The sequence below is a fragment of the Manis javanica genome, chromosome 9 (genome assembly GCF_040802235.1).
Source record: "Manis javanica isolate MJ-LG chromosome 9, MJ_LKY, whole genome shotgun sequence".
Lineage (NCBI taxonomy): Eukaryota > Metazoa > Chordata > Mammalia > Pholidota > Manidae > Manis > Manis javanica.
This window is the reverse complement of record NC_133164.1, coordinates 13,739,280-13,763,705: the sequence shown is the minus strand read 5'-3', so window position 1 is coordinate 13,763,705 and position 24,426 is coordinate 13,739,280. Positions and strand designations below refer to the sequence as shown.

Here is a 24,426-nt window from a genome sequence, read left to right as displayed (position 1 = left end):
CACCTTTCTTTTACAAACATGGCCTTTTAATAAGATAACATGACATGGCCAGGCTAAAAGAACCACCCTCAGTCCCCAGAAAAGGGCCTTGAAAAAAGTAAGAACTTTGGTTTTTCCATTTGAGAACTTGACGTTACTGTTACGTTACCTGGATGAAATCTAGAAATGTCAGGGGCAGCAAGTCATCCATATGCCCAATGTCTTTGGAGAAACGATTTAAAATTCTTCCTGCAAGAACAGGATGTGAGAAATTACTCATTTCCCCAGATAGGCCCTTTAAGAGAAACAATTCACAAACAAATCAAAACAATATTTTAAGTGCATATGTATTTGATATACTACGCATTCATATGAAATAAAGTCAATGTCAGTGTAAAAGAAAAAGGAAATAGGATGATACCGAACGCAAAACAAAACCACCACCAAATGGCAGTGGCTGGGGAGTTGAAATTTGGCCCTGATTGTTCAAAGAATGGGAAGAAAACTCTTGCAGCAGTATCAGAAAGGGCTTGTGGATTTTAGAATGTGCCCTCCTTTTAGATTCCATCTAAGGCTTAATCTGAGTGCTAAATAAGTATATAAACAATTGCAAAATACATAAATTAATCCTAAAATGTTACACTGATTTTATGTTAGTTACCAGAGTTAATTTTCCTAAGTGGTACTTCTTAAACAAATGTAATTATAACCTCTCCATATTTTTGTTTTCCCAGCACCTCACATTTTGTAAAATTTTAAAATCCTGTTATTTCCAAGTTATGAGTTTCCTACTGGGGTAATAAGTTGTTTTCTTTGAGGTGTACCAGGTATGACAAACACAATCATTCTTAAGCATCCAAGAATGGTTTTGGAAAAGAATGTAGGCAGGAAAACAGAAATATTACTTAATGATTAAAAATCACTTATTATCATGATTTTATTTCCCTTCTCTCAATTCACGAAAATCCTAAAGGCTTCAGAATCAAAGGATAAGAATTAATTTCTAATAAATATCTAGTCTTTTAAAGGATTCAATTCAAAGAGACTGAAGATGCACACACACACACACCCTATTTTGGTGTAAGTAACTCCTGAGAAATGTGTTTATCTAGATGCCTGACCATCTTTCGTGACTGAGGCTTCAGGAAGCCTGCAGGTGGCGTGTGGGGTCTCTATATGTGCTCTTTCTCCCGAGGCCCTTCATACCAAGTCACCACTGGACCGTGAATGGCCAGAGGCTGAGCCTCCATGGCTGGGGAAATGCCCCTCTGCAGTCCTCCCTCAAGGGGCCCGGGCTCAGCTGGGAAGCACAAGGCATGCCCCGCGCACCAACCTGGAGCAACTGAACGCTGCCACACTCGGCCAGATCAGGCCACTACAAGCTGGGCCTCATTTTCCCATCTCAGGTTTAGGAAATACAGACTTCAGCAACCGTCATTTGGCGACACCTTTGGCAGGCTCAGCAGCAACTTCTCTGAGCCTCTAATAATACCTCCTTAAGAAGGTGATTCTGGGGATTAAATGGGTTCATGCATGTGAAAGGACCTCGTCACAATGCCAGGCACGTTTAACAGGTGCTCAAAACCAAAACCACCACCAAGCTGAGATAATTCCCGCTGCCCATAAGCTCTGCAGCAGGTCACCTAGGAAGATACCACCAGCAGGATGACTTACTATAGAGCAGACTACAAAGGGCGGGGCTGGAGATGCTGCATTTCTTACCAAGCTTCCAATACCTTTCTGCTGTTTTCCAGACCAGATTTTGAGGGGCAAGAGGTTATTTTTTAAACAGTTGTGCTTTAAGAACATTAAAATCACAGAGATAATTTTCACATATTCTTATGGATTTGGGGACCCACCTAGTTATTCTTTAACTTCTCAAAGTACTGATGCCAAAATAAGGAAACTATGAGTAAAAAATATTAAGGAAAGTTTGAATGCCTGTTATTTCTTCAAAGGAAAAGTACAATTTGTTACCATAGGCAGGATTCAGAAACACTGCAATATGGCTCAGCTCAAAAAAATGTTAAAAGTGGTATTTAAGGTGTTTGTTTTTTTTAAGATGAAAAGACTACACAGAGATGAACAGTATGTGAAAACCACCCCTTTACCTTTTACCAGCTGTAGGTGTTTTAAGATCTGAGAGACTGATGGTTGGCAAACAGCATAAAATTCAAGAAAAATACCAACTAAGAAGAGCCATCTCCCTGCATAGCTTTGACAAGAACTGGACTGGATGCCAAAGATCATCAGAAGCCTGAACTCTTAGTCACCAATGAGCTGAGTGTAGAAAACATGAGATTAGAAGGTTCAATAAATTACTTCCTTGTTCTAAGAAACAGTTAAGAGAATAAATGGTACTTGCAGAATAATTCATCTGGCTTTGTAACAGACTACTGTAATCAGAGCTGTGATTTCAAGTTCATGGCCTTGTAGTCACAGTTTTCTCAAAGGTCTCCAAATCGAATCCTTACGATGCATTCCCTTCACACACATGCCATACCTCTTCATCCAAATGACACCTAGCCCTGCTAGAGATCTCCAGGGATGTAGAGATAAGGGGGATTCCACTGTGAACAGGGGGAACCCCATCTATTTTCAGACTGTCCTATTAGACAAGGCTTTCTTACATTAAACCAAATCTTGCTTTCCTAAAACATCCAACCTCTGCTGCTTATTCTATCCTTACAGCTACATGGAGTGAACCTAATTTCTCTGGACATAATAGCCTTTCAAGTGCTTGAAGACAGTTAACCATATCCTTCCCAGACTTCTCACGAGCCACTAATATTTGGTGCCTCAATTATCCCTCGTAACGCATGGTGTCCCATTTGGCCACTGCCTCTTGCCTAGACTCACGTGGCCAGTCTGTTAATGCCTTGTGCCCGGGATTAAAATCAATGCCACAGGTATTGTCTGATCACCTTGGGGCAAGGTCAATGCCATCTGCCCTAGTCTGCACAGGATAAAGCTAGCTGGTTATGAAGCCGAGAAGCACAGTAAATTCTGGTGGCCAGGTCACATTTTGGACTAAGGTATACCAAAAACCCACACTGCTCCCATTTCCATGGCACAGGTAGATTTCGGGGGACAGGGCACTATGTAAAGTGTACCCCTTTTAGCCCAGAAGTTCCATTTCTAGAGATGTAGCCCAGAGAGTCAATAAGCACATCAAAGATGTTCACAGTGGTGCTATCTGGCCTGTCAGAAGTAGGCAGCACCCTGGAAAGTCTGAAACAAGTCAACGTGTTACGACTTGTATGTGCGATTTTGTCTCATGTTCAATTTAAATTTTGTCTCATGTTCTTATTTTATCTACAGCAACTATGTATTAATTGTATATAAAAAAGTAGAGTGGGAAGGGAAAAGACTGGAAAGCAAGGTGAAGGGGCGGGAAGTGGGGGAGAGAGGCAGCCCTCGAAGTGCCCTCCATCAGAGGTCAATCAGTCTTCCTAACCGCTCTGCTTCAGTTTTCTAGCTTGTCTACCAGATAGAGCACCATGAAAAATGTCACTGAACTTGTCAAAATTCATATTCATGAATGATCATATTTTAAGAACTGATTCCACAATTTAAGCTGCAGTCAGTCACCTCTTGAACTCTGACCTCTCCCAAATCCAGAACTCCTCAGCTTCCTGAAAACCAAAGTAATTTAAAACATGGGCGTTCCCGTGTCTGGGTTGGGCCCTATTTTTATTACATAAAGAAGGAGTTATGGTTACATATCACTAACTATTGAGGTTTATTGAGGGATATTTTACATCTCCTAAGATTTACCCATTTCAGGTATCCAATCGGTGAATTTTTGTAGCCATTGGTTTGATAGTCCTGCAGAGAGTCAGAGGCCCAGAAGCAAGGGATCTCAGCCAGTTTCTGAGTCTAGTGGAATATGGAGGGCAAGAAAAAGAAAGAACCACTGCGTAGGGAGGAGCAGGACCTAAATCCAAACAGTCTATCCAAAGAGCACACAGTCTCGCCAAAGGGCCAGGAGAACAGACCTGTACCTCCGAGGTACAATGCAGTGCAATGGGGCAGAGAAGGTTCTGTGGGGCCTGGAGATGGTCACTGGAATGAAAAGGGATCTTTAAGTGCATGTGGGAGCCGGTGCAGGAGCCTGGCCAGTGTGAACTTTCTCTACTATCCTACACAAACTGACTCAGCTCAGACCAGCCCAAGACCAGGAGCAGCCAGAGTCTGGGAATGCGACATTTCCATCACATTCACTGCTCAGTCATTCATATGGTGGCTGCTCAAAGGATGGCAAGACACAGAAAAGGCAGCAGGATTTAGGAAACAATTGGTGAGAAAACCACAACATTCTTGCCCTCCCCTGAAACTCTGCAGCCATAGGCTTTCAGGTAACTCATCCAACCCGCACTGAGACACAAGCCCCTTAATTTACCTCCACTGCTTCACAAGATAGGAGATCATGGACAAAAGAGATTGATGAAGGCACCTTCTACATTGTAATATAGCACACATATGCCAGGTTATTCACGTTATCATTAGGGGATTTTAGAGCTTTAAGGGGTATGAAAGGTCACCAGGATAGTAACTTACAAACACAGTCTTGTGAATAGTCTGAGGTTCTATAGATGCACCTTGAAGAAGGAGACAAAGAGAAATGGAAGCCAGTGTGGCTGAGCTCCACGTGCCCCATTTGCTCCTCTGCTGCCCATCACCTCCCACCAACCCTCCCCAACAGAGCCCCTTACATCCATCTGGCTGTGCATACGCAGGTGGCCTTTGAAGGAAGGGTTCTGTAACTAACAGAAACGTTCAGACCCCTTTGGAGATCAAGCTCCTTCTGACAGAGATGAGGAGACAAGGTCCAATCTTGCTCAGGGTGACACAGTATTCCATAACAGCATAGTTGCTACTGCTAAGCCATCTGGGATCTCCACACAGCAGAGGCGGCATGAAAAACCCCACTTTTTTCTAAGGATGGAGCCAAGGACCACTTTTTCTTTATCTGGTTCTCTTCTTAAACTTTACTCACATTCATTGTAATGATTTCCGGTTTCCATATGCACCCCAAATCTTCTCTCAACTCCTGATCTCCCAGGGGTTCCTTGGGCACTTGGCTGTCCGACAGAACATCTTAAGCTGAACACATCTAAACTGAACAGAAACTCAGGAAGCAGACCCACAAATAACCATGCCCAACTTCTCAAACTTTACCTTTGACTTCTGCCCAGCATGGAAACTGGTATTTTTCACTTATTTTTATCTCAGATAAATTACCAGCAGGCCTTGCCATTTAAAATGCTCTCATGTACATCCTCATCTCTTTACCAAATCAGATCTATCAAGTCTTTAGGAATAGTGAGGAGAGAAGAGGCAGAAGAGAGGGGCCCGCCTCGCCGGCCGGCCAGCACTCCTGACAGTGTGTCCTCACTCAGATGGGGGCCTTCCGCTTCTCATCAGCGCTCAAGAAGGCCCTCAAGCCCTGCATGGCTCCACCTGTCCAGACCTCAGCCTCAGCGCTTCCTCCTCTGTGCACTCTTGCAGACAAATGTAGTCCCCTGGCACAGGCACGTCACTTGAACGTCTTTATCTTTAAGGGACAGGCTGGGACCCCCGCTGCCCTCTTGGGAGCCGCCACAGCTCACTACATCTTTCAGTTTTCCCCACTCAAGAATGACAAAGCCATGAGAGAAGCAGGAAAGTCGGGCAGACTTACCATCCGAAGCAAAGATAAGAGGCAAAGGGCTTGGGAACGTGTGCGAGGCCCTCGACTACGGCCGCTCCGGCTCCCGGGAAAGTCAGCGAGAGACGCCTGCTTCCTCCCAATCAAGTGCTCCTCATCTGAGCTGACAGGGGCAGGCTGTGCCCCCGGCAACCCAGAAGCTTTGGCCAGACCGATCACACGTCCGGTGAGAGATCTGCTTACTGAAATTCGTTGGGGAAGTGATAGATTTTGGAAAGTCAAGTTTGCAATTTACTAATAACCCTTTTGAGTAACAAAAGTTGTGGTCATTTTGGCAGAACCTTTTTCATGTGGACTACAGGCTTTCGTCTTCTTAAACAGAAGAAACATCATAAATACATCTTTTCTTGACAGTCCAGGATATTTTGAGCATCAACAGTTTAAGAATTTTTAAACAAGGCAGTGTCCTCTGGGGTTACTTAAGGCTTCTCAAGATGTACTCCTACACCTCTGACCACTACGGTTTTACATTTCTGCACTTCAGCTGATGTATTTTGCCCTTGTCCAAGCCTGCCCAACCTCTAGTTTTCCTTCTAGTAGGGAGGACTGACTGAGGAGATGCCACAACCGAGTAGGGCCTCTCAGCAAAGACGTTAAGCAGTTTACATGTTTTAGGGCACAGTTTTTCTGACATTTTGTTTGATGAGAGACCATTTCAGCCTGTTTCCAGATCCCTCCTCGAGTCTTGGTATGTTCTCAGTATATATCCTAAATCTCTTTAGTGGTTCAACTACTTTTCAAACATATTAGTCCTGATTTCACATCTAGATTAAATACTCTTTGTAAACGTGACCACATTGCACACATGACCCATATAACAAAATGCAAAGTACTCAGTGGGTGCTCAAACTGGATTTGCCAGTGAGATACCATACAGACAGTGGCTTTCCAGTTTTTTATATTTTTAACAATGGGAAACCTCTGTGCAGATGGACTCCTATACAAAAACTTAAACAATTAATCTATAAAGTAAATACAAGAAAAGCAGCTTTTAGTGGAAGAGAGAGGGTGAGCCCTTCAATGACCTTCTTACATGTCAATCAGTGGGACACAATTGGAAAGGTTCATTTTTGTCACTAGCAACTCTACCAGCGGTCTAGCCTTCTTCAATCTGTAAACACGTCAGCAAACTTGCAAAGACGTTGAGGGCTCCTGAGTACCTGAATGATGGTTGATCCAAAATTGCCCATCACTCAAAAGAACAATGCTTCCCCCACTTTAATCTGTACACAAACGTATATTCTCAAGAGCTCTGGGTGGTGCCTGAGATCCTGCGTGTCTAACTGCTCCTTAGTGATACTCGTGCTGCTGGTCCTGGGACCAAGGAGGAATCTGGAAATTTCTGATCATGCTCCTTCTGTCTCAAGAAACCGTAAGATAACCCTGTCACATTCACATGTAATTACAGCCCTTCCAAATTCCCTTCTTTGCTTCCACGGACTCAAGACCACTTGTCTCTTTCTAATTCACACAAATTAAACGACAATATAGGCATTATTAGGACAGGGGGTTCTGTCTGTTTCATTCACTGCTATTTCCCCCAGAGCCTGGACCAATGCCTAGCACATAGAAGGCACTCGAACATATTATCAATGAATAAATAAAACAAGCCCTGGTTATAAATAACAAATGGTTTGTTTTCAAATTTCAGGCTCTATTTCCAATGCTTGGCATTTCATGCAGTCCCTTTTGGCGGTTGTTTTCTAATCTGGGAAAACTCATGTCACAACTTGAAGTGTCTGGTTCTTCATACTTGTCGCTTTCCTTGTATTGCTGTTGAACTGATTTATTTGTGAGTGTTCCTTCGAAAGGCATTTGACATTTCCAGTTGCAGACTGAGTTGGGAAGTACAGCAGTTCACAGAAGCTGGTGGGGAAGTACTCTAGGAAGTGAGAGAACCCTGCATCCCCAAGAGGGTTAAGAGAGGAGCGGGGCCAGCAGTCCCTAGGTGTAGGCTGGGTGGCAGCTGAGAGGGGCAGGGGGAAGAGACAGGAGAGGGATGCAAGGCCCAGACAGTAGTATTGTAGGTATTGATGAGCTCTGGCCTGTCCATGGCCAAGCATACCTCCAGAACTGGGAACTCCCCCCACCCAGAACTTATAGGTAAACCAGCCAAGAGACAGCAGCTAATGTAAACAGTAGCCTTCAAAAGGTACATCCTTAACCCAGATCATTTTCTTAAGGCATTAATTTTGGCACCTGAGCCTGAGAAGGTGACTTTAACTCTGCTCTAAGGAGAAGCCTACTGTCCCCTATAGTTAGTCCTTCAAAAGGTCCTTCTTCCTTGTCACAGCAAATATGGGATAAATGCACCTACAGGTGCTGATTTTCCTCTGCCTATCCAACCTGCCTGCTTACACACCAGGAAATGCCAGAACTGAGGCGCAGGGGCAGGTCCCAGGCACGTCTCCTGCTCGCTCCTGTGGCCACAGTTTGATGGGGCAATGAGCAGGGGAAAGCCACAGATTCATCTAAGGGACACACGGGTGGAGGGGCCTCAGTGGTGTTGGTGGCAGGCAGATGCCTAATATTCTGGAATTTTTCTATCTCCTGGAGGTTAAGATAGAACCAGGACTGCAGTAAATCAACTGGGAATTTCAAGATCTCTGTGAAAGAATGCCTTTCTAGGATAATTATGCTGTGTTTCCAGAGTCTAGAATTTTTTGCCTTCTCATATGATTAAAATCATATTAAAAAGAGTAATTTTGAGGTTTTTCACTATGCAAAAAGACAGACCAGAAGAAATGAGTTTCAAAATGAGTGTCGCTCTTTCCTTGTCTCAGGAGATATTTCTTTTTTCTTCCTCACTTGGAAGATACCAGGTAGGACTGCCCAAACAAGAGAGCTTGTAGAACCCAAATCTCTTCAAGACAAAGGGCAGTATTGCAGTCTCTTTTCTGTATCCTGCTTCAAGCCTTCCTTCCTCCAGGTCACACATTCTCTTACACTGTGCCCTTTTCCCTCCTCGCCAGCCAGGGAAAGCACCTTCAACCCCTTGCCAGCCAGGGCTTGCTATTTAGATCTAAAATTTAACCTACCTTGTTGGGTGTCTCTTGGGGCATTTTGTAATCTAATGGCAGCAGGTTAATAGGATACACAGAAGTGAATACAAGATATACAGTGACATGAAATGCCACACACACACCAGGTGGCATGCAGCACACACAAGGCAGGTGGCAATGACAGCCCCAGCAGCAGTGGGTATCACCAGGCGGCATGAGTTATATGGGCAGGCAGGGTTAGCCTGGCAAGTTTTCATAGCAAGAAACACAGCCTGAGAATTTGGAAGGAGGGCAGAGTCTGGGCTGGCGGAGAGAGCAGTTTATCCAGGTGGGAGGAATGACATCTGTGAGGACTAAGTGGGGAAGGCAAAAGGGCTGACAAATATTTGCCGAGCTGATGAAAAGAGCATGACCTAAGGTGTGCTAAGATAGGAGAGAGCTTAGGTGAGGAGAGGGAATAGAATAGGCCAACGGCCCTCCACTGAAATTCCCTAGTCAGAAAGAGGTACAATTTCCCTCCTCATCAGTGTCTCTTCCAAGCCGCGGTTGTCAGGGAGAGGGGCTACTGAGGCAGGGCACAAGGGGACTCAGGACGGAGGGCCGTCTTACGCACCTGACCCAGTCTTAAGAGCTCTGGGGACAATGGCCGAGGGCCAGTCTCGCCAGCCTCTGTGGGCACAGACAACTCCCAAGCCCTCACTACTGTGCCTGGGCTACACAGCAGGGACAGGGCAGGGTGTTTCCTCGCGGTCGTTTTCATTCACTCATGCCTGATTTCTAGAATACCACCATCCACCACCACCCTGTGAACACCAAGTAAGTGCGTGAAACTGCATTGAGCACAGCATACACATCATCCCAAAACTACGTGCGAGACACTGTCCCTGTTTTACAGATGAGGCAGCTGAGGCTTAGAGATGGTAAGAAATTAACTCAAGGACACTCCGCCGTAAAGTATCCAAGCCAGGACTCATGCCCAGTGTTACAGAGATTCATGAAGTTCATGTCAACACTTCTGTGGCAGAGCTGCTTTACTGGACACATTTGAAAGTGCTATTAAATATCCAACTAATAAGGCCGAGCCAATAAAGTTTCAGGCAGGGCTGGTGTCAAGCTGGTATGAGCTGCTTTGGCCAAACTGGCTGCTGACAGTGCAGGCCCATTTTGATTGGCTAACACCTGCACCACTAGATGCTGAATACTTTGAATAGCACTCCAGGTTAAGAGAGTTCCAGGAATTCTCTCTTGGCTAACCATAATTAAAGCAAAACATTTACAATAACTCCACCTCAAAATTAAATTACATAACTTACTGTAGGCTGAATGAATAGATTAACAAGTGAACAAATGAATCAAAGAACAAATGAGGACAAATAGTCTAATGAAAGGCATAACTGACCAGGAAGGTCCACGGGCTTGAAATCCACCTCATTCCAGGTCTTCCTCTGCTGTATGACTGAGGGCAAGTGAAATCGCCTATTGTAGGAAAGCATGATGGGAATTAACCTTGACGGTGTGGCTTCAGCTCACAAACTGCCCCAAGAAACCCCTTTGCTGCAGCAGCCATAATGCTTTGCTACAGCCCATGATCATTATTTTACATTTCCTAAGTACTGAGACCAGGCAACTTCCCTTAGCCTGGATTTTAGGCTTATGTCACCCAGGTGAGTCTGGCTCATGGTCCCCGTATGGTCAGGAACATGCCAAAGATGGTCAGCAACAGGTAAAAAAAATGTCTAAGTGGCTCTGAAACGCCACGGATCTGATGAAAGCAATGGAGCCTTTCGACTGGAAAATACCCACACACAGTTTGCATGATTTCAGGGATTGCTACACTATGAACCACGGGAAGTGGAATGACCACAGTTCAGTGGTCCAGTTAAGAACCTCTGATTCTAGGAGAGAAGGAAACTACCAAACACCTGACTTCTTCTGCATAGGAGTGCACCACTGTGCCTCCGGGAGGGATTTGGTCCCTGGCCTGGTGCGTCCTGCCTGTCCCTCAATGGTCAGCACATGGTCTCTATTTCACTATCCCCACAGGAATGTGCACTGGGGGGTTACACGATCGAGCTGCCTCACCTTAGGAATGGCTCCCCTCAAGAGACGGCTGCTGGAGTGCCTGTTTATAAAGCTTTCATCTCCGCAAAGAATTCCCACTTCCACAGGGCAGGCGTCAGACTCAGGGACTGATAATACCCTGACCAGAAGTCACCACCCGGCAGGTGAAATCAACTCTTCCTGTCCCTGTACACGTGCGAGTCATATGTAAGGCTCAAAAATAGGATGGAGCAAAACATTTTGTGTGAGAACATGACTCAACTTGAAGACAACGGGCCTCCCACTACCCACCCCGTGTCAAGTAACCGAAGGTGTGATGGAGACGGTTCAACTAACACCCAAGCCTAGTCACCAGTTCCATCTCCAGTGCATCATTTTAGTATCTGGGACCCACCAACAGAAGTTGCATAAAATTGGCTGGGCTGTGCTATATGTAAATGCATAGACCTTTGTTTAAAAAAAAAAAAAAGAAAGAAAGAAACACCACTTAAAAAGAGGGGAAACAAACATTTTCAACTATGGCTTCTTCTAAAAATTCAAACAAAAGTCTGAACCAGAAATATTGCTCCAAGTGTTAGAATTCTACTTGTCTTGTCAGTTAGAAAATGCTTAAGACACACATCCCCTCTTGGCCAAACCATCGTTTTTGCACATGGAATCATGCCCTGTTCAAATGCCCACCGATCCTTTCCAGCCCATCACTGTGCCCTTCACACCAGTCATCTCGTTTCTCAAACCAACAGCCAGGGTCCTCCAGTCCTCATTCTTCTTGACTTTTTTGTATCTCACACTTCTATCTAATAACCCACTTTTTGAAATATCCATGGACACTGGCATGTGATTATTTTTACTTTTCATAGGTCGCTTTTCATCCCTGCTACCCTGCTCATTCCCTAAATTCAGCTGCCTCCCTTATATTTCCAGGTTCTCAACCCTCAGCACTCTATCCTCCACAATGGCTGGCTCACCTCTTACTCAGGTGGCTATTCTCTAAGAACAGACTCCCAAACCAGAACCTGCCACCCCCATCTCCTCTCTACCTTTGCTCCTCACAGTCAAAGCACCCAGCTGGAGGAAAACACCCCCTCCCCCGACACACACACACACACCCGCCCCCTCTACATCTCATATCCATGTAAATGGATAATGATTTAACTGGGAACTGCAGAAGCCAATACACCTGCTTAAAATGTTTGACATATAGTAAACAAAAAAGAATTTCAACTTAAGAAAGTTACAGACTTACGCTGTAAATGTGAGTTCTCAAAAGGCTTCTATATATTAAAAGAAAAATTGACATCTAGATTCTATATGGGCTTTTGATCCTTAGGGACATTCCATGAGCTCTGAGCAGTCACAGAAGTTGGCCTGTCAGTAGCGAGGTGTCGAAAGGGCTGAGCTGACTTGCACAGCACCATACGTATTTTTACATCAAATAACTTAATCGGATCACAAACTGTTCTTAGATTTCTGCGGAGGTAATTAAATAACAATTCAATGCCAATTAATCACAGTCAAATAAGAGTCTGTCAGAGAAGAACTCTATACACACTGGAGGCTATTTAATGGTCAAATACTTGGCAGGATCTTAGTTAAACAATGATTCATTAAACCTCCTCTGCCACACAAAGGCTGGACTGAACTAGAAGTGAAAGAATCGAAACTCTTTTGTTCTCCCATAAAAGACATTAAACCTCAGTGCGTGATATTCTTTCCTTCCTCACTTACCAGACTGCTCAACTGCATGATTCAGAATGTGCTCAGCTGCTGCTAGGCACACGGGCGTGTGCAAGTCCTCCCAGGGTCCCAATACCGTAGCTAGGCAACCCTTTCCTTCCCAGCTGAAAAAGGTAAAGGGCTGGACAGCTGACCACACCTACTGAAAATGTTTATTCACTCAGAGTAGGGAAAAGAAAAACAGCCTCCCAACCTACCTGCCATCCTGAAGGAAAGGCAAGCTATGGCCATTTCTCTAGCAGCGCAGGATTAACCACCATACAAACCATGATCCCACAACTTGTCTGTCCAGCAAAAAACCTGTTCAATGCTTTTGCACCACCTACTTTATTGATTTGGTTCCTTTAAATTAAACATGCCTTTATAACACAATTCCCCATGAACACCCAGAGGTCCATTTTTAAATTTGGCTGATAATTCCCCAAGACTTGCATCACGTTTCTCAGAAGGACTCTATTACCTTCCTGCAAGTTCATTTCTTCCCATGGAGAAAATATAAGAAAACGAGATAACTCTGGAGTGGCTCATTTTTGCCTACACTAGCACTATGAGCACGTCCATAGTTTCACTAATGCTGCTGTTTTTAAAATGCATGATTTTTGCCCTTCATTGGTGACTCAAATCTGAACTAGAGATCACAGAGTTGGCTGAAAATGGACTTTACAGTGTGTTATATTGCAAGACGCTGTCCACAGCTCTAATTGCCTCTCTTTAGAGGAGGTCCTAGCACAGCTTTGTTAAATACTGGGTCCCCAGTTTTATCACACATTTAAAAATAAAATTTTAAAAGTAAATAAAATTATAATTCTCTTTAAGAACAAAATATGTACTAGATAATATTTTTAGAAGGGGAAAAGATAATGTGTGAAAAAAAATTTTTAAGATGAGATATATATCATCTTCCCCCAAAACTGAACATCACATAATCACTCAAAACTAAATACATGTGACACTGTTTTTATGAAAAAGTTGAGAAACTTCATGGACAAAACTATTAGCAAAATGTATTTCAACAATGCTCATAAATTAGGCAATAGGAAATAAAGACCCACTCTTACTGGATCTAGTTGACATATAAAATATTAAATTCACATGCAGACCATAACGGTAAGTGTAGGAGATACTGCGTATTTATTATTTCAAAATACATATAAACTATGGATCAAAATCTGCAGTCTTAAGACAATAGCAAAGAAATAAAGCATTAAAAAGCTGACTTTAATTATGGATATTATACTTATTTTTATGATGCCTCAGACATAAGACCCACATTTTGTTTTATGCTGTTCTAACAGCACACAATGATAACAGCCCTGCATGGGTCTATTCCTCAGCTACACTATGACATAGAATGATTTGGGGGTTGGGGGAGTCCACTACATCTGTACAAAAACACACCACAGCAAAACAAATTGTCCTGCAAATATAAGCAGTTTTACAGTCTATCAAAGTGGTACCAAAAACCAGATTTATTCACAGTAAGTGCTGACAGGGAAAGAAACATTTCAGCAGTAAATAAAGTGCATTGTAGTCCAATCATCAAATCAATAAAGGCATTAAATACAGACTTCATTCTTTAAGGCAATGGCAAGTATAAGGGGAAAAAAACAATCTTTGGTCACAACAGAGAATGTATCTGCAATACAGCTGCCAGTTACTGATCTGGACCCTCACTTCTGCCACAAGCCAAGAAAGAAACATCTTTGGGTTTCTTATCTGTCTTCGTGTGTATTTAGCCATGGAAACTGCCATACGGCATTTCCAGCTTCCCCACAGGCATCCTATAAATAGAAATAAGAAAATATGCCCTTTTTTTCCCCTTCTTCTCCTTCTAGTCCCCAAACTGACAGAATATTATCACTTTTGTAGACTCTTGCAAATTGGCACAGTAGCATTGGGCGGAAATGTGCTGAGATTATAATACCCATTTATCTAAACTGCCAGCACGTAACAAAATTCAGGTGAGGTGCTTGCCACCTAAATTAATTTACTACTTGAATAAGACTTCTTATGCCAAGCCTGTCATGAGGAAAGAAAACCAGAAAGAAGTTAAGAAACTGTAAGTAAATCTAAACATGGCCAGCGTTTGATCTAATTTTCAAGTGTGAAAAAGAGGAAGCACAGCACAGCAAGGCGACACAAGGAGACCAGCACACTGGGCACAGGACCCTCCCCGCCAGGCTGCTCTCAGGAAAGCGCTGCCCAGCTGTTCCAGGGGACCTGGCATTGCCACCATTGAGAACTAGTGCCCAAAGCAACCTCCTATGATTTACTCAATAGAATAAAGAATTTGACCTCCTCACACCTACTAAGATGGCTACTATAAAAACGAGAAAACACCCAGAACAGAAAACACCAGTGTTAGCAAGGATGTGGAGAAATTGGAACCCTTGTGCACTGCTGGTGGGAATGAATGTAAAATTGGTGCAGCCACTGTGGAAAACAGTATGGAGGTTTCTACCAGAGAATGACCAGACGACTTTGTAATTCCACTTCTGGATACACACCCAAAAGAACTGAAGACAGGGTCTTGAAGAGATACTTGTACACCCATGTTCATAGCACCATTATTCGTAGTTACCAAAGGTGGAAGCAAACCCAAGTTAACATCAATAGGTGAATGAAAAACAAAGATGTGGAAAGAGAGAGAGAGAGAGAGAGAGAGAGAATGTGTATACATACCCAATAGAATATTACTCAGCCTCAAGGAAGGACATTCTGTCACATGTTACCACATTATGCTAAGTGAAGTAAGCTGGTCACAAAAGGACAAGTACTGAATGATTCTACTTACATGGAGGGCCTAGAATAGTGAAACTCCCAGAGTCACAGTAGAATGGTGGTTGCCAGCAGCTGGGGCTGGGCATGGGGAGTTTATTTAATGGATGTAGAGTGTCAGTTTGGGAAGATGAAAAAATTGTGGAGATGGAAGGCGGTGCTAGTTGCACAATGTGAATGTCCTTAATGCCCCTGAACATGCACTTAAACATGGTTAAGATGGCAAATTCTATGTTTATGTACATTTTATCACAATTTTTAAAATTAAAAAAAAAGAGAGAGAAAGGATTCAAAATCATGGATACCCTTCTCTCAGAATCCACCCTGTCTGTCTACTCCTGGTGGTGACCTTACTACAATGGTTAGGTCCACTTGTATGCTTAGCACCCAGTGTGCCAGGGCCAAAGAGGAGGTGCCTGTTGTGGCAGCCATCTCTGTCAAGCACAAGCCTCAACAGACTTGTGCACTTCTGGGGACCCAGAGGGTCCGAGTCCCACCAGCACCCCAGCAGAGGAGAACTTTCTCTCTGTAGGATAAGGAGAACTGAGTGAAGATGAACAGCACCAGCTGGGGTGGAAATGAGCAAAGGGGAAGGTTGCCTGGTGATGTCAGAGGTGCCGAAGAGCCGGGAACTCTGCCACCCACCGTGAAGACAAGGAAAGAGGAGAATGTTAACATTTTAGCCTGCAAAACAATGGCTGACCTTTAGAAAATGCTGCAGCAATTTACCTTTCTTGAAAAAATTTTACACAATCAATATTCTGGACTCCCATTTGTCTACTCCCCAATAACTTAAAAAAAAAAAAAAACTTCCAAGTTAAAATGCAAAAGATCAATATAAATGGAATTCAGCCATACCGGATGGCATGATTAAATCAACATGCCTAAGATTTACTTAAAAACTCCCGTTTTCTACAATTTCAAGTCAAGGACAGCCCCATCAGAACCCAACAAATAGTACCTAGGTTGGTCACCAACACCCCAAAGCATGATTAAGAGCTTTTTAGAAGTGCTAAAGCAGCTGTCCCCCTTTGTGAGCTTATATATCCTAAGAACAGGAAGACAAGGGAAACACCAAGATAAAACAAAAGTGGATCTAAATAGAAGATAGTAAAATACGTATATTCTCTGTACCTTCTGGGCTTGGTTTCGTGGAATGAAAAGATAAATTTATCATTGAATTAGAGGAAGAAGATGGATTATTCTTGAGTTTAAGGAGGAAAAGATTATTCTAGAAAAGAGAATCTAGGAACATGTATTGAGGGAACTGCGATCCTGAGAACCATTTAAATTATGAGAGTCTTGAAGCTTAGAGGGCAGGAAGAGAGGAAAGAACCCTCCAGGCAAACATGGGGGTGGGAGACGGGGCACAAAGGAGACACCAAATGCTAAAGGGGATACCAGCTGGATTACCTAGGACCCTGGGGCCTTCCTTGCAGAATATATGTCACTGGTCTGGTTATATCTAAACTTGGAGGTGGGGGACAGACCCTAAATGACTGGCCTAGAATAGAGACTCCTGTCCCCAGAGGTTCATTTCATGGAAATTGTTAGCACATGGCATCTGTTGTAATCTATATTTTCAAAAGGCAAAAAGTAAAATCATTAGCTGATGCTTTTTACCACACACAAAAAAATTATCTGAATATTTTCTCCCTTATGCAAAAACTGAAAACCTTGGGATATGCTCTAGTGGAAGCTAGCAGAGATCAGAACAAGGAGCTCAAGACCCATTCACCTTCTTCCTCAACTACTTAGCATCCGCCAGCAGACACCAGCATGACTGTAAAGATGATGCCACTTCAAACTGATTCTATTTTGCTCATATGATATTTAGGCCCTTAACTAAAGATCCAAAGTAAAAGGGAAGAATGGTATCAGAATCAAACAAACTTAAATGAGGAGCAAAAAAAATTATAATTGCACAAACTCAACGTAGTTTCTTCCCCTGAACCTACATTTTAGGATCACATAAAATCCTAATAATAACCATAATTCTCAAAAAGAAAATCAAGTAGTTGCCAGCATTCTAAGTGCCAAGGTTTACCAGAGAGAAAATATTTTGACCATTCTATTCAATTTAGCTTTTCACTTACTAGGAGTAAAACTACCCATACTTCCTGTGTGTCCTTGCAGAGATGTAATGGTAAAAACAGCAATGTAAAGCCATTACTTACCTCACAGATATAAAACAGAAAAATTATATTTAAGAAACACCCTACTAGCTTCCAGGGTTCAAAGAATTTCCAACATTAGACCATGAAAGAGTCTCAATCTCTAGTTAAATTCCAACTTGTATTTTAAAATACATTCAGCAAAATCAAAAACACAATGGACATTTTAAGTGTCAGTAAATCATGATTTCTCAGACAATTTAATGCAAAATTCATTGAGTGGAAAATTGACTCATTAATTTTATAAATATTGAAGGGACAGCAAGGCCTTTATTATTAGGAAAGGAGATCTCAAATTAAAAACCAACCAGCCGGAGGGGCTGGGTAACTCTGGTGTGGGCAGCCAGCAGCATTTCTGCAGGTATTCCCAGCCTGCACTGGCAGGACAGGGAGCCAAGTTATATTCCTGAAGTCACTAATGATAAGGCTGGATTCTTCAAAGGAGATCCAGACTCAAACTGAAGGCAAAAGGTTCCTCTCGAAATACGCTTGCTTAGAGAAGACAGAGAATTTCATAGTCCTTCAAGCTAAACTCCTCTAGCTTGAGGGCAACTACTCTTGACTCTCTCACCTAAGGGTAATCAACACGCTGGTGAGAAAAAAGGGGTGGAGAGTTATGCACCTTAAGTGAGTCATGGGGAGCGCCCTGGAGCAAGCTTGCCTCCTGCCCAACCTGCAGACAGCTTCCCGGGTTAACACTGTACATCATGAAAACTGTGTGCAGCTCTTGCACAAAGGTTTCCGAGTTAGCTCAGACCACGCTTCTGCACCACTGAAAACCACAGTTGGGCCAGGGGTGAAGGACAGCAGGATCCAGATGATGACTTTACATGATTTGCTCTGTAGAGCACACAGTGTGCATTCAAGACGGGCATGAAGGCAGGTGAGACAGTTTCTCCTTGAGGCTGCCTCTCCACACACCCACCTGCCCTATTCGCCCCAACTCCTTCCATCCCAACTCCCAGCCAGAAGAGAAGACCTGCAGTGAGGAACTCCAGACAGAAAATATCTATTGATTACTTTTATAACATGTAGCAATGATTCAATCAACCAAATCCAAGACCCTTAAAAAAAAGAACTTCATCAAAGAAGGCCATTTGCGTTTGAGACTCTTACTCAGAACACAAGGGGGCGTTTCTGCATTGTCCTGCCTCTGGCTGAATTCTCTGCCAGGCCTCAACTGTTCAAGGGGTTTCGTTTTTCAGAGATATTGGGCAAAAAGCCTCTCCTGTTTTCCATTTAGAGGGTAGATATTACATATTTTTAAATAATAATGAAAATGAAACCCATACTTTTAATGGGCCGGCCTTAACATCCTATGTGTTAGAATGAGTAATATTTAAGGAGGGCAGGGAAATTTGTTTTAAAAGAAGGAAAAAACAGAAACCCTGACCATAAAATGTGGAGATACAAGAGAGATGTTCCACTGAGCTAACTGAAGTCCTCATACTGCAGGACTGCTGCGGACAAATCCCCTCCCTCAGCAGGGAGGCACAGTTTGTATGGTTCTTCACCAGGTTCTTTGGTCCCCACAGGTATGTTCCTCAAAACTCGATGTGGACAGTAAGAGCTCTCCCTCAGTTCTTTGAATATAAATCTTTCTAGGACTGGTCTAAAATGCTGCAAAGAGCCCATAAGACTCAGGTCTTTGATCTTTGTGGCTTTGCCATGTATGTTTTAAGAATTTCTGGAATGCGCCCAGGGAGGCAAACTGCTTGACAGAAAACACTATAAATACTCAAATAAATAAATACATACAAACATCTGGAACCCTGATTAAGCACCAAAGGTTTTTCTTTTTTTTTTAGGAAAAGGAGGGGCAAGGGGCACGGAATACCACAGCATTTTTATTTTTACGGAAAAATATCCTATGCTTTCCTTATGATACCCCCCCCCCAACACTAATGAAACTGCGAGAAAGGTCAAGTCTCTAAGTCTTGCGTGAAGTTGAGCTGCTCGTGTTGTGTCGCCGCCTCCCCACCAAGAGTCAACTTCAATGCCATTCCTGAGCCAAACCTTCACTGTAATTCATTTTTTAAATAACCAGGGGTAGATGAGTATCTGTGAAATATTAGTCATTATTTATAACCATAAAAATAAATCCAAGCAGCATATAAATCTGTCCTGGAGTTTCAAATTCAGTGTATGCAGTACAGATTTTAACTCATAATACAATAATTTTCTGGGTAAAAGGTAAAATAAAATATGTTGGTTTACCCTTCTTTGTGAGGCACTTGGAACAGTAGTAAACAGAAGACAGAATTTGCTGTGGTTATACCCAATGCAATTAAATTAAACCCAAAGAATCAGATGGCACAAACCATGGACTAAGTGTGAACCTGTAGTCAGATAGCATAAAACATGTGATGTGTTAAAACATCTTTAATTTTAAAAAGAAAATCCCAAAAATATCCTGTTTCACTCCATTATGAGGCTCCCAAATGAGATGGCGCTTTGGTAGGCACAGAAAGTGACCAATCAGGCATCCTACCCAAGAGAAAGACTTCCTACTGCCCTAGGGACCGTTAGAAATGCCGCGCGCCGGGTCCTGCCAAGCGCCTGCCCATCCTTGCTGCCCACACTCACTCTGCTCCAGCCCACCAGCTTCCTTTCCCTAGTTGCCAGGCCCAGCGTCCCCCAACCACCAGTTCCCACTCTCTGGATGACTCCGTCCTGGTCATCCTGTGGTCAGTTCCACGGAGAAGCCCCAAAGCAGCCTGCTGTCTGCTCTGCTCAAGCCCAGGAGCCCCTCTGGCAGTCCCCGGGCCTTCTTCCTGCAGAGTGCCGATCACAGCCCCACTCCCGTGGTTCCTAACGGGGCAGTAGCAGAAGACACACAAGTTTTTGAGACACATGCCAGACCCTTAATAAGGGCTCTAAATGAATTTCCCAACAAAGTAAGTGAAGGTGTTTGGAAACAAGCATTTTAGAATGGGTCCTCTTTAGAAAAGAGACGTTGTAGGAACGGTATTCTGAGAACGGAGGCCAATGCTGAGACACTGACCACCTGTAGGAGTGATCAAAGAGGTCACCAAAGGTCAGGTCAATAAAAGGCAAAGTAACCACTGGTCAAGTTCAAAACGAGGAATGTTTCAGTTCGTTCCTGCAGCTGCAACCTGGAAATGTGGCTCTGCGACAAGGGCATGAGGGTAAGCCTGGTGGGGAGAAGACCTCCAGCTCCAGGAGCCCTCTGACCAGGCACCCCACAAATGGGGCCATGAGCACTGTGAATGCACATTTATGTGGTTATAGGCTGCCTCCCCCTCAAGGAAGGCAAGACCTTCAAAAATTGTCTGAACTTAAATACAAGAATTCATCTTGCTCTTCATTCTAAGTTCCTTCTTTGCAGCCTCAAGGTATCTAATCATCCCGGTGCCAATTCAGTTGTGCCTCCCCACTGAGTTCACACCACACGGCGCCCCATCTCAGTAGTTGTTCCATAGGGAAGATCTCGGCTCACATAATAACTGAGTGGTTAATCACATTTACATTTACACGAACATGTGCTTCTGTAACTGCCATGGTACCCCTTGGCCCGAAGCTGGCAACAACACAGATGGAAAACTTTGCCCTGACTCCAGGCTGACCTCCAGGTTTCTAGCGCCCACTCTGACTTGTTCTGCGATCCACCACTTGCCTGGACTCTCCCCAGGCCCCATCTCTCCTGACTCCACTCGGCATGGTTCCACGTCCTCAGCCTCGCCTCCAGTTCTCCTTCTCCCAAAGCCTCCCCTCCCCATCATGTCAACCTGAAAAACTAATACATCACCATCACGAGCCCAGTGCATTCCCAGCATCACGCTCGGGGGATACACCCATGAGGTTCCACGCTGCCACACAGTGAGGGGTCGTCTCAGCCATTCCCCAGTCTCCCTCAGAGGGGAGGGCAATTGCAGCCTCTAGACAAGGCAACAAAGAGTCTAATGGCAAGCTATAGATTACTCAGGGAATTTGCAAATGTTTACAACCTAGTAAGGAGTTAAAGCTTTTCTCTTTGCACAAGTAAACAAGATGATCTGCCCCCCATCTCCAAGCAGCGGCCCTGAGAACTACTACTATGCACTTCGCGGTGGACCGTTAAAAAGACACCCATAGAACAATGGCCTTTCACATGTTCTCTCAACATAAAAAAACCTAAGAACTAAAGAGAGAGTAGACATTTCTGTGTAAGGAGAAAAGGCAAGAGGGTTTGAAATGTATAAGGAAATCATTTAGCTTGAACTTCTAAGAATATTAGAGCTTCTCTATTGGCAGGATTTGCAAGTTTCTGTCCATCATTCCTGGTAAAACCCAGCTGACACATTTGCAGAACACTCTTCGCCTGGTATTTAGGGATTTCCATGGCTCATTTTTGCATACTAGCTCTTCCCCCTTTTCCCTCCAACTGCAATTCTGCCTGACATTCCCATCACTCTCAGGGTATGTCTGCCACTGCGACCTACATGAACAAATATTCTCTAGTAAGAGCTATACTGCACGAGCTTTTCACGCACATTAGGGGAAAATCAGGCTTCTGCAGGACATCAAAGTCCTTTCAGACCATGACCTTAACCGTGTTCCTTACCAGCATTCAGAACCTGGTCACATTAAATAGTGCCTGTGTAGGCTTGTAATGAAGCAAATCATTGTAGGATCCCAATCTCTCAGGCAGGCACAGACTCCACAGGCTTCAGATGAAAAGTCATGTTGCTCACCACTGAAAGGTTTCCTTCAAGCTCAACAGATTTACTAGGCACACATCTGGAATGGCTAATATTTTCATCAGAAAGGAGTGAGAGCTTTAATTCACCAAGATGTTACAGCTTGGAGGCGGCAAGCCAGCTCAGGCTGAGTGGGTCGAGCTATCACATGTAAGACGTCAGCAAAACGCAAATGGAGAAAGAGTCCAGTATAACATTTGTCTTTCCTCGGGTCAAAACACATTATTCCTTTCCTCAGATCTTTCAGGTCAGTCCACTTGTCACCTAGGTCTCACTTTGTTTATTCTGTCCAGGTGTTTAACCACCCAGTCCTTTTTGCCTAGCTGTGTCCTCAAACTCAGGAGAGAAAACAGAAAGGTTCAAATGAACAAGAATTTAAGCTTCTTCCAAGGTGCAATTATATAGAGAGAACAGAGCACATAGTATGACTGTAAAGCTCCATATACAATCTCTCTGACTAAGCTGCATATGATATGTGGTGGGGTTAATGACATTTTTGATAAATAAACTTTAATATGTTTTAGCCGATATTTGAAAAGACTCATAGAAGTGAGTCTGGGGCGGAGCGAGTGGAGCACAGTAAAAAGACCACAGCCTTCCTTGTGTTACTCCAGCCCAACGAAGAGAAGCTGGTGCAATCATGCAGGGAGCCAGCAGCAACAGCAGGCTTCATTCAAGAAACCTACTTTTGCATTTCTGACTTTTTAAAAAGACTAACAAGACATAAAGACACTGCAAACAGGCTTTCTCAAGAGCCAAGGAAACAGTGGTAACACATAACGTTATACACCTAAATTTACACTGAAGAACAAAAAGATGGCTAAAATTAGGATTGGATCCTCTCCTTCCGCTATTTGCAGTAGTGCAAATAGGCAAAAATAAGACTAGCTCACTGTAATATATTAAGCCCTGTAGAGACTAAATAATAATACATCCTAGAAACTAATTCCTGCGAGTTTCCAAATAGTGTTTGACTTTAAAAGAGGGCAAACAAAGAAGCAAAACTCTGATGTTATTGCAGAAAAATTAAGACACAGGTGGTAACACAGTGGATGGGATTCCATCACCACAGTTTGTGGGTGGGGGAGGGTAAGTGGCTGAAAAGTGAACCTTGTGCCAAAGCCTCAATTAATAAATAAGGAGAAAAGGTGTTTTTAGATGGGATTTCATCTGGACTGATAGAGCTGTGGCTCCAAACTGCTGTTCTCATAAATTCAACCCATGAGAAGTTTGGTATTGAACCACCAGACATTGGTAACCCGGTGTGCCTGACCTAGACCAATAGCGTTTAGCCAATCTACTGTTGCCCCCACACTTCTTTAGGTCTAGAGAAGAGCCGCATGGATTCCAACAATGCTGGGAGCCATTTTGCTGTGGTTCCCTCCAAAGGAAACTTCTCAGATCTCCGTTCTGTCTGCTCCAATTACTAAGACCTCCAACTGTGTAATTTTCCCAAAGCCTATTACTAGGAGCCCTATTAAACACTGAACTGCATTTCCAAAATATCCTATACATAAAGGCAATTCTGTTTTTAGGCAAACAATTAAAGATCTTGGAATGATTAACAGTATTTCTAATCTGATCGGACTTGAGTACTAATACTCTTCTGACTCCTTCTCTGTAAGGTATAAAAATAAAAAAGCTCATACCAAGTGCTATACTGTTCCCCCTCCCAGGAAGAACTCATGTACAAAGACCTCGCTGTGATACCATGATGCCATAGTCTCTCTTACAGTACCAAATACTATACATTTTGGACCTAACATTTTCTTAACAAGGGATCAGTTATAAAATTACATACAATGGTTTTAAAAATTATGACAGAAAGGGAGGAGGCTGTCAAATAGGTATATGTGCCCCCAGTTCATTGCAGCATCATTCACAATCACCAATATATGGAAACAACCTAAGTGTCTTTCAACAGATGAATGGATAAAGAAGACATGGTGTATACACATGAACACACACACAGGAATACTATTCAGCCAGGAGAAAGAAAGAAGTCCTGCCATTTACAATGATGGATGGATGGTGAGGACATTATGCAAAATGAGATAAGCCAGACAAAGATAAATACTGTATGATATCTCTATATGTGGAATCTAAGAAAACCGAACTTATAAAAGCAGAGAGGAAAACTGTGTTTATCAGGGGCTGCCAGTGGGGGGAATGAGAGAGCTATCGTTGAAGAATACAGACTTGCAACTGGTAGACAAGTCCTGGAGACCTAATACACAGTATAGTGATTGTAGACAACAAAAACTGTATTATAAAGATTAAACTTG

The 24,426-nt window shown here is 43.3% G+C and overlaps 1 protein-coding gene across 2 annotated transcripts in view; it reads right to left on the bottom strand.

The window, feature by feature from the left end:
• The window catches only part of ABCC4 (ATP binding cassette subfamily C member 4 (PEL blood group)), a 228,747-nt gene that overhangs the window by 87,589 nt on the left and 116,732 nt on the right, over positions 1–24,426 (bottom strand). For both annotated transcript variants that reach the window (XR_012121003.1, XM_073212444.1), the window contains exon 20: positions 149–228. Coding sequence is in view for 1 of the 2 variants with exons in the window: in XM_073212444.1 (XP_073068545.1) it covers positions 149–228 (80 nt within the window). In the remaining variant the exon portion in view is untranslated. The remainder of the gene's footprint in view (positions 1–148; positions 229–24,426) is intronic.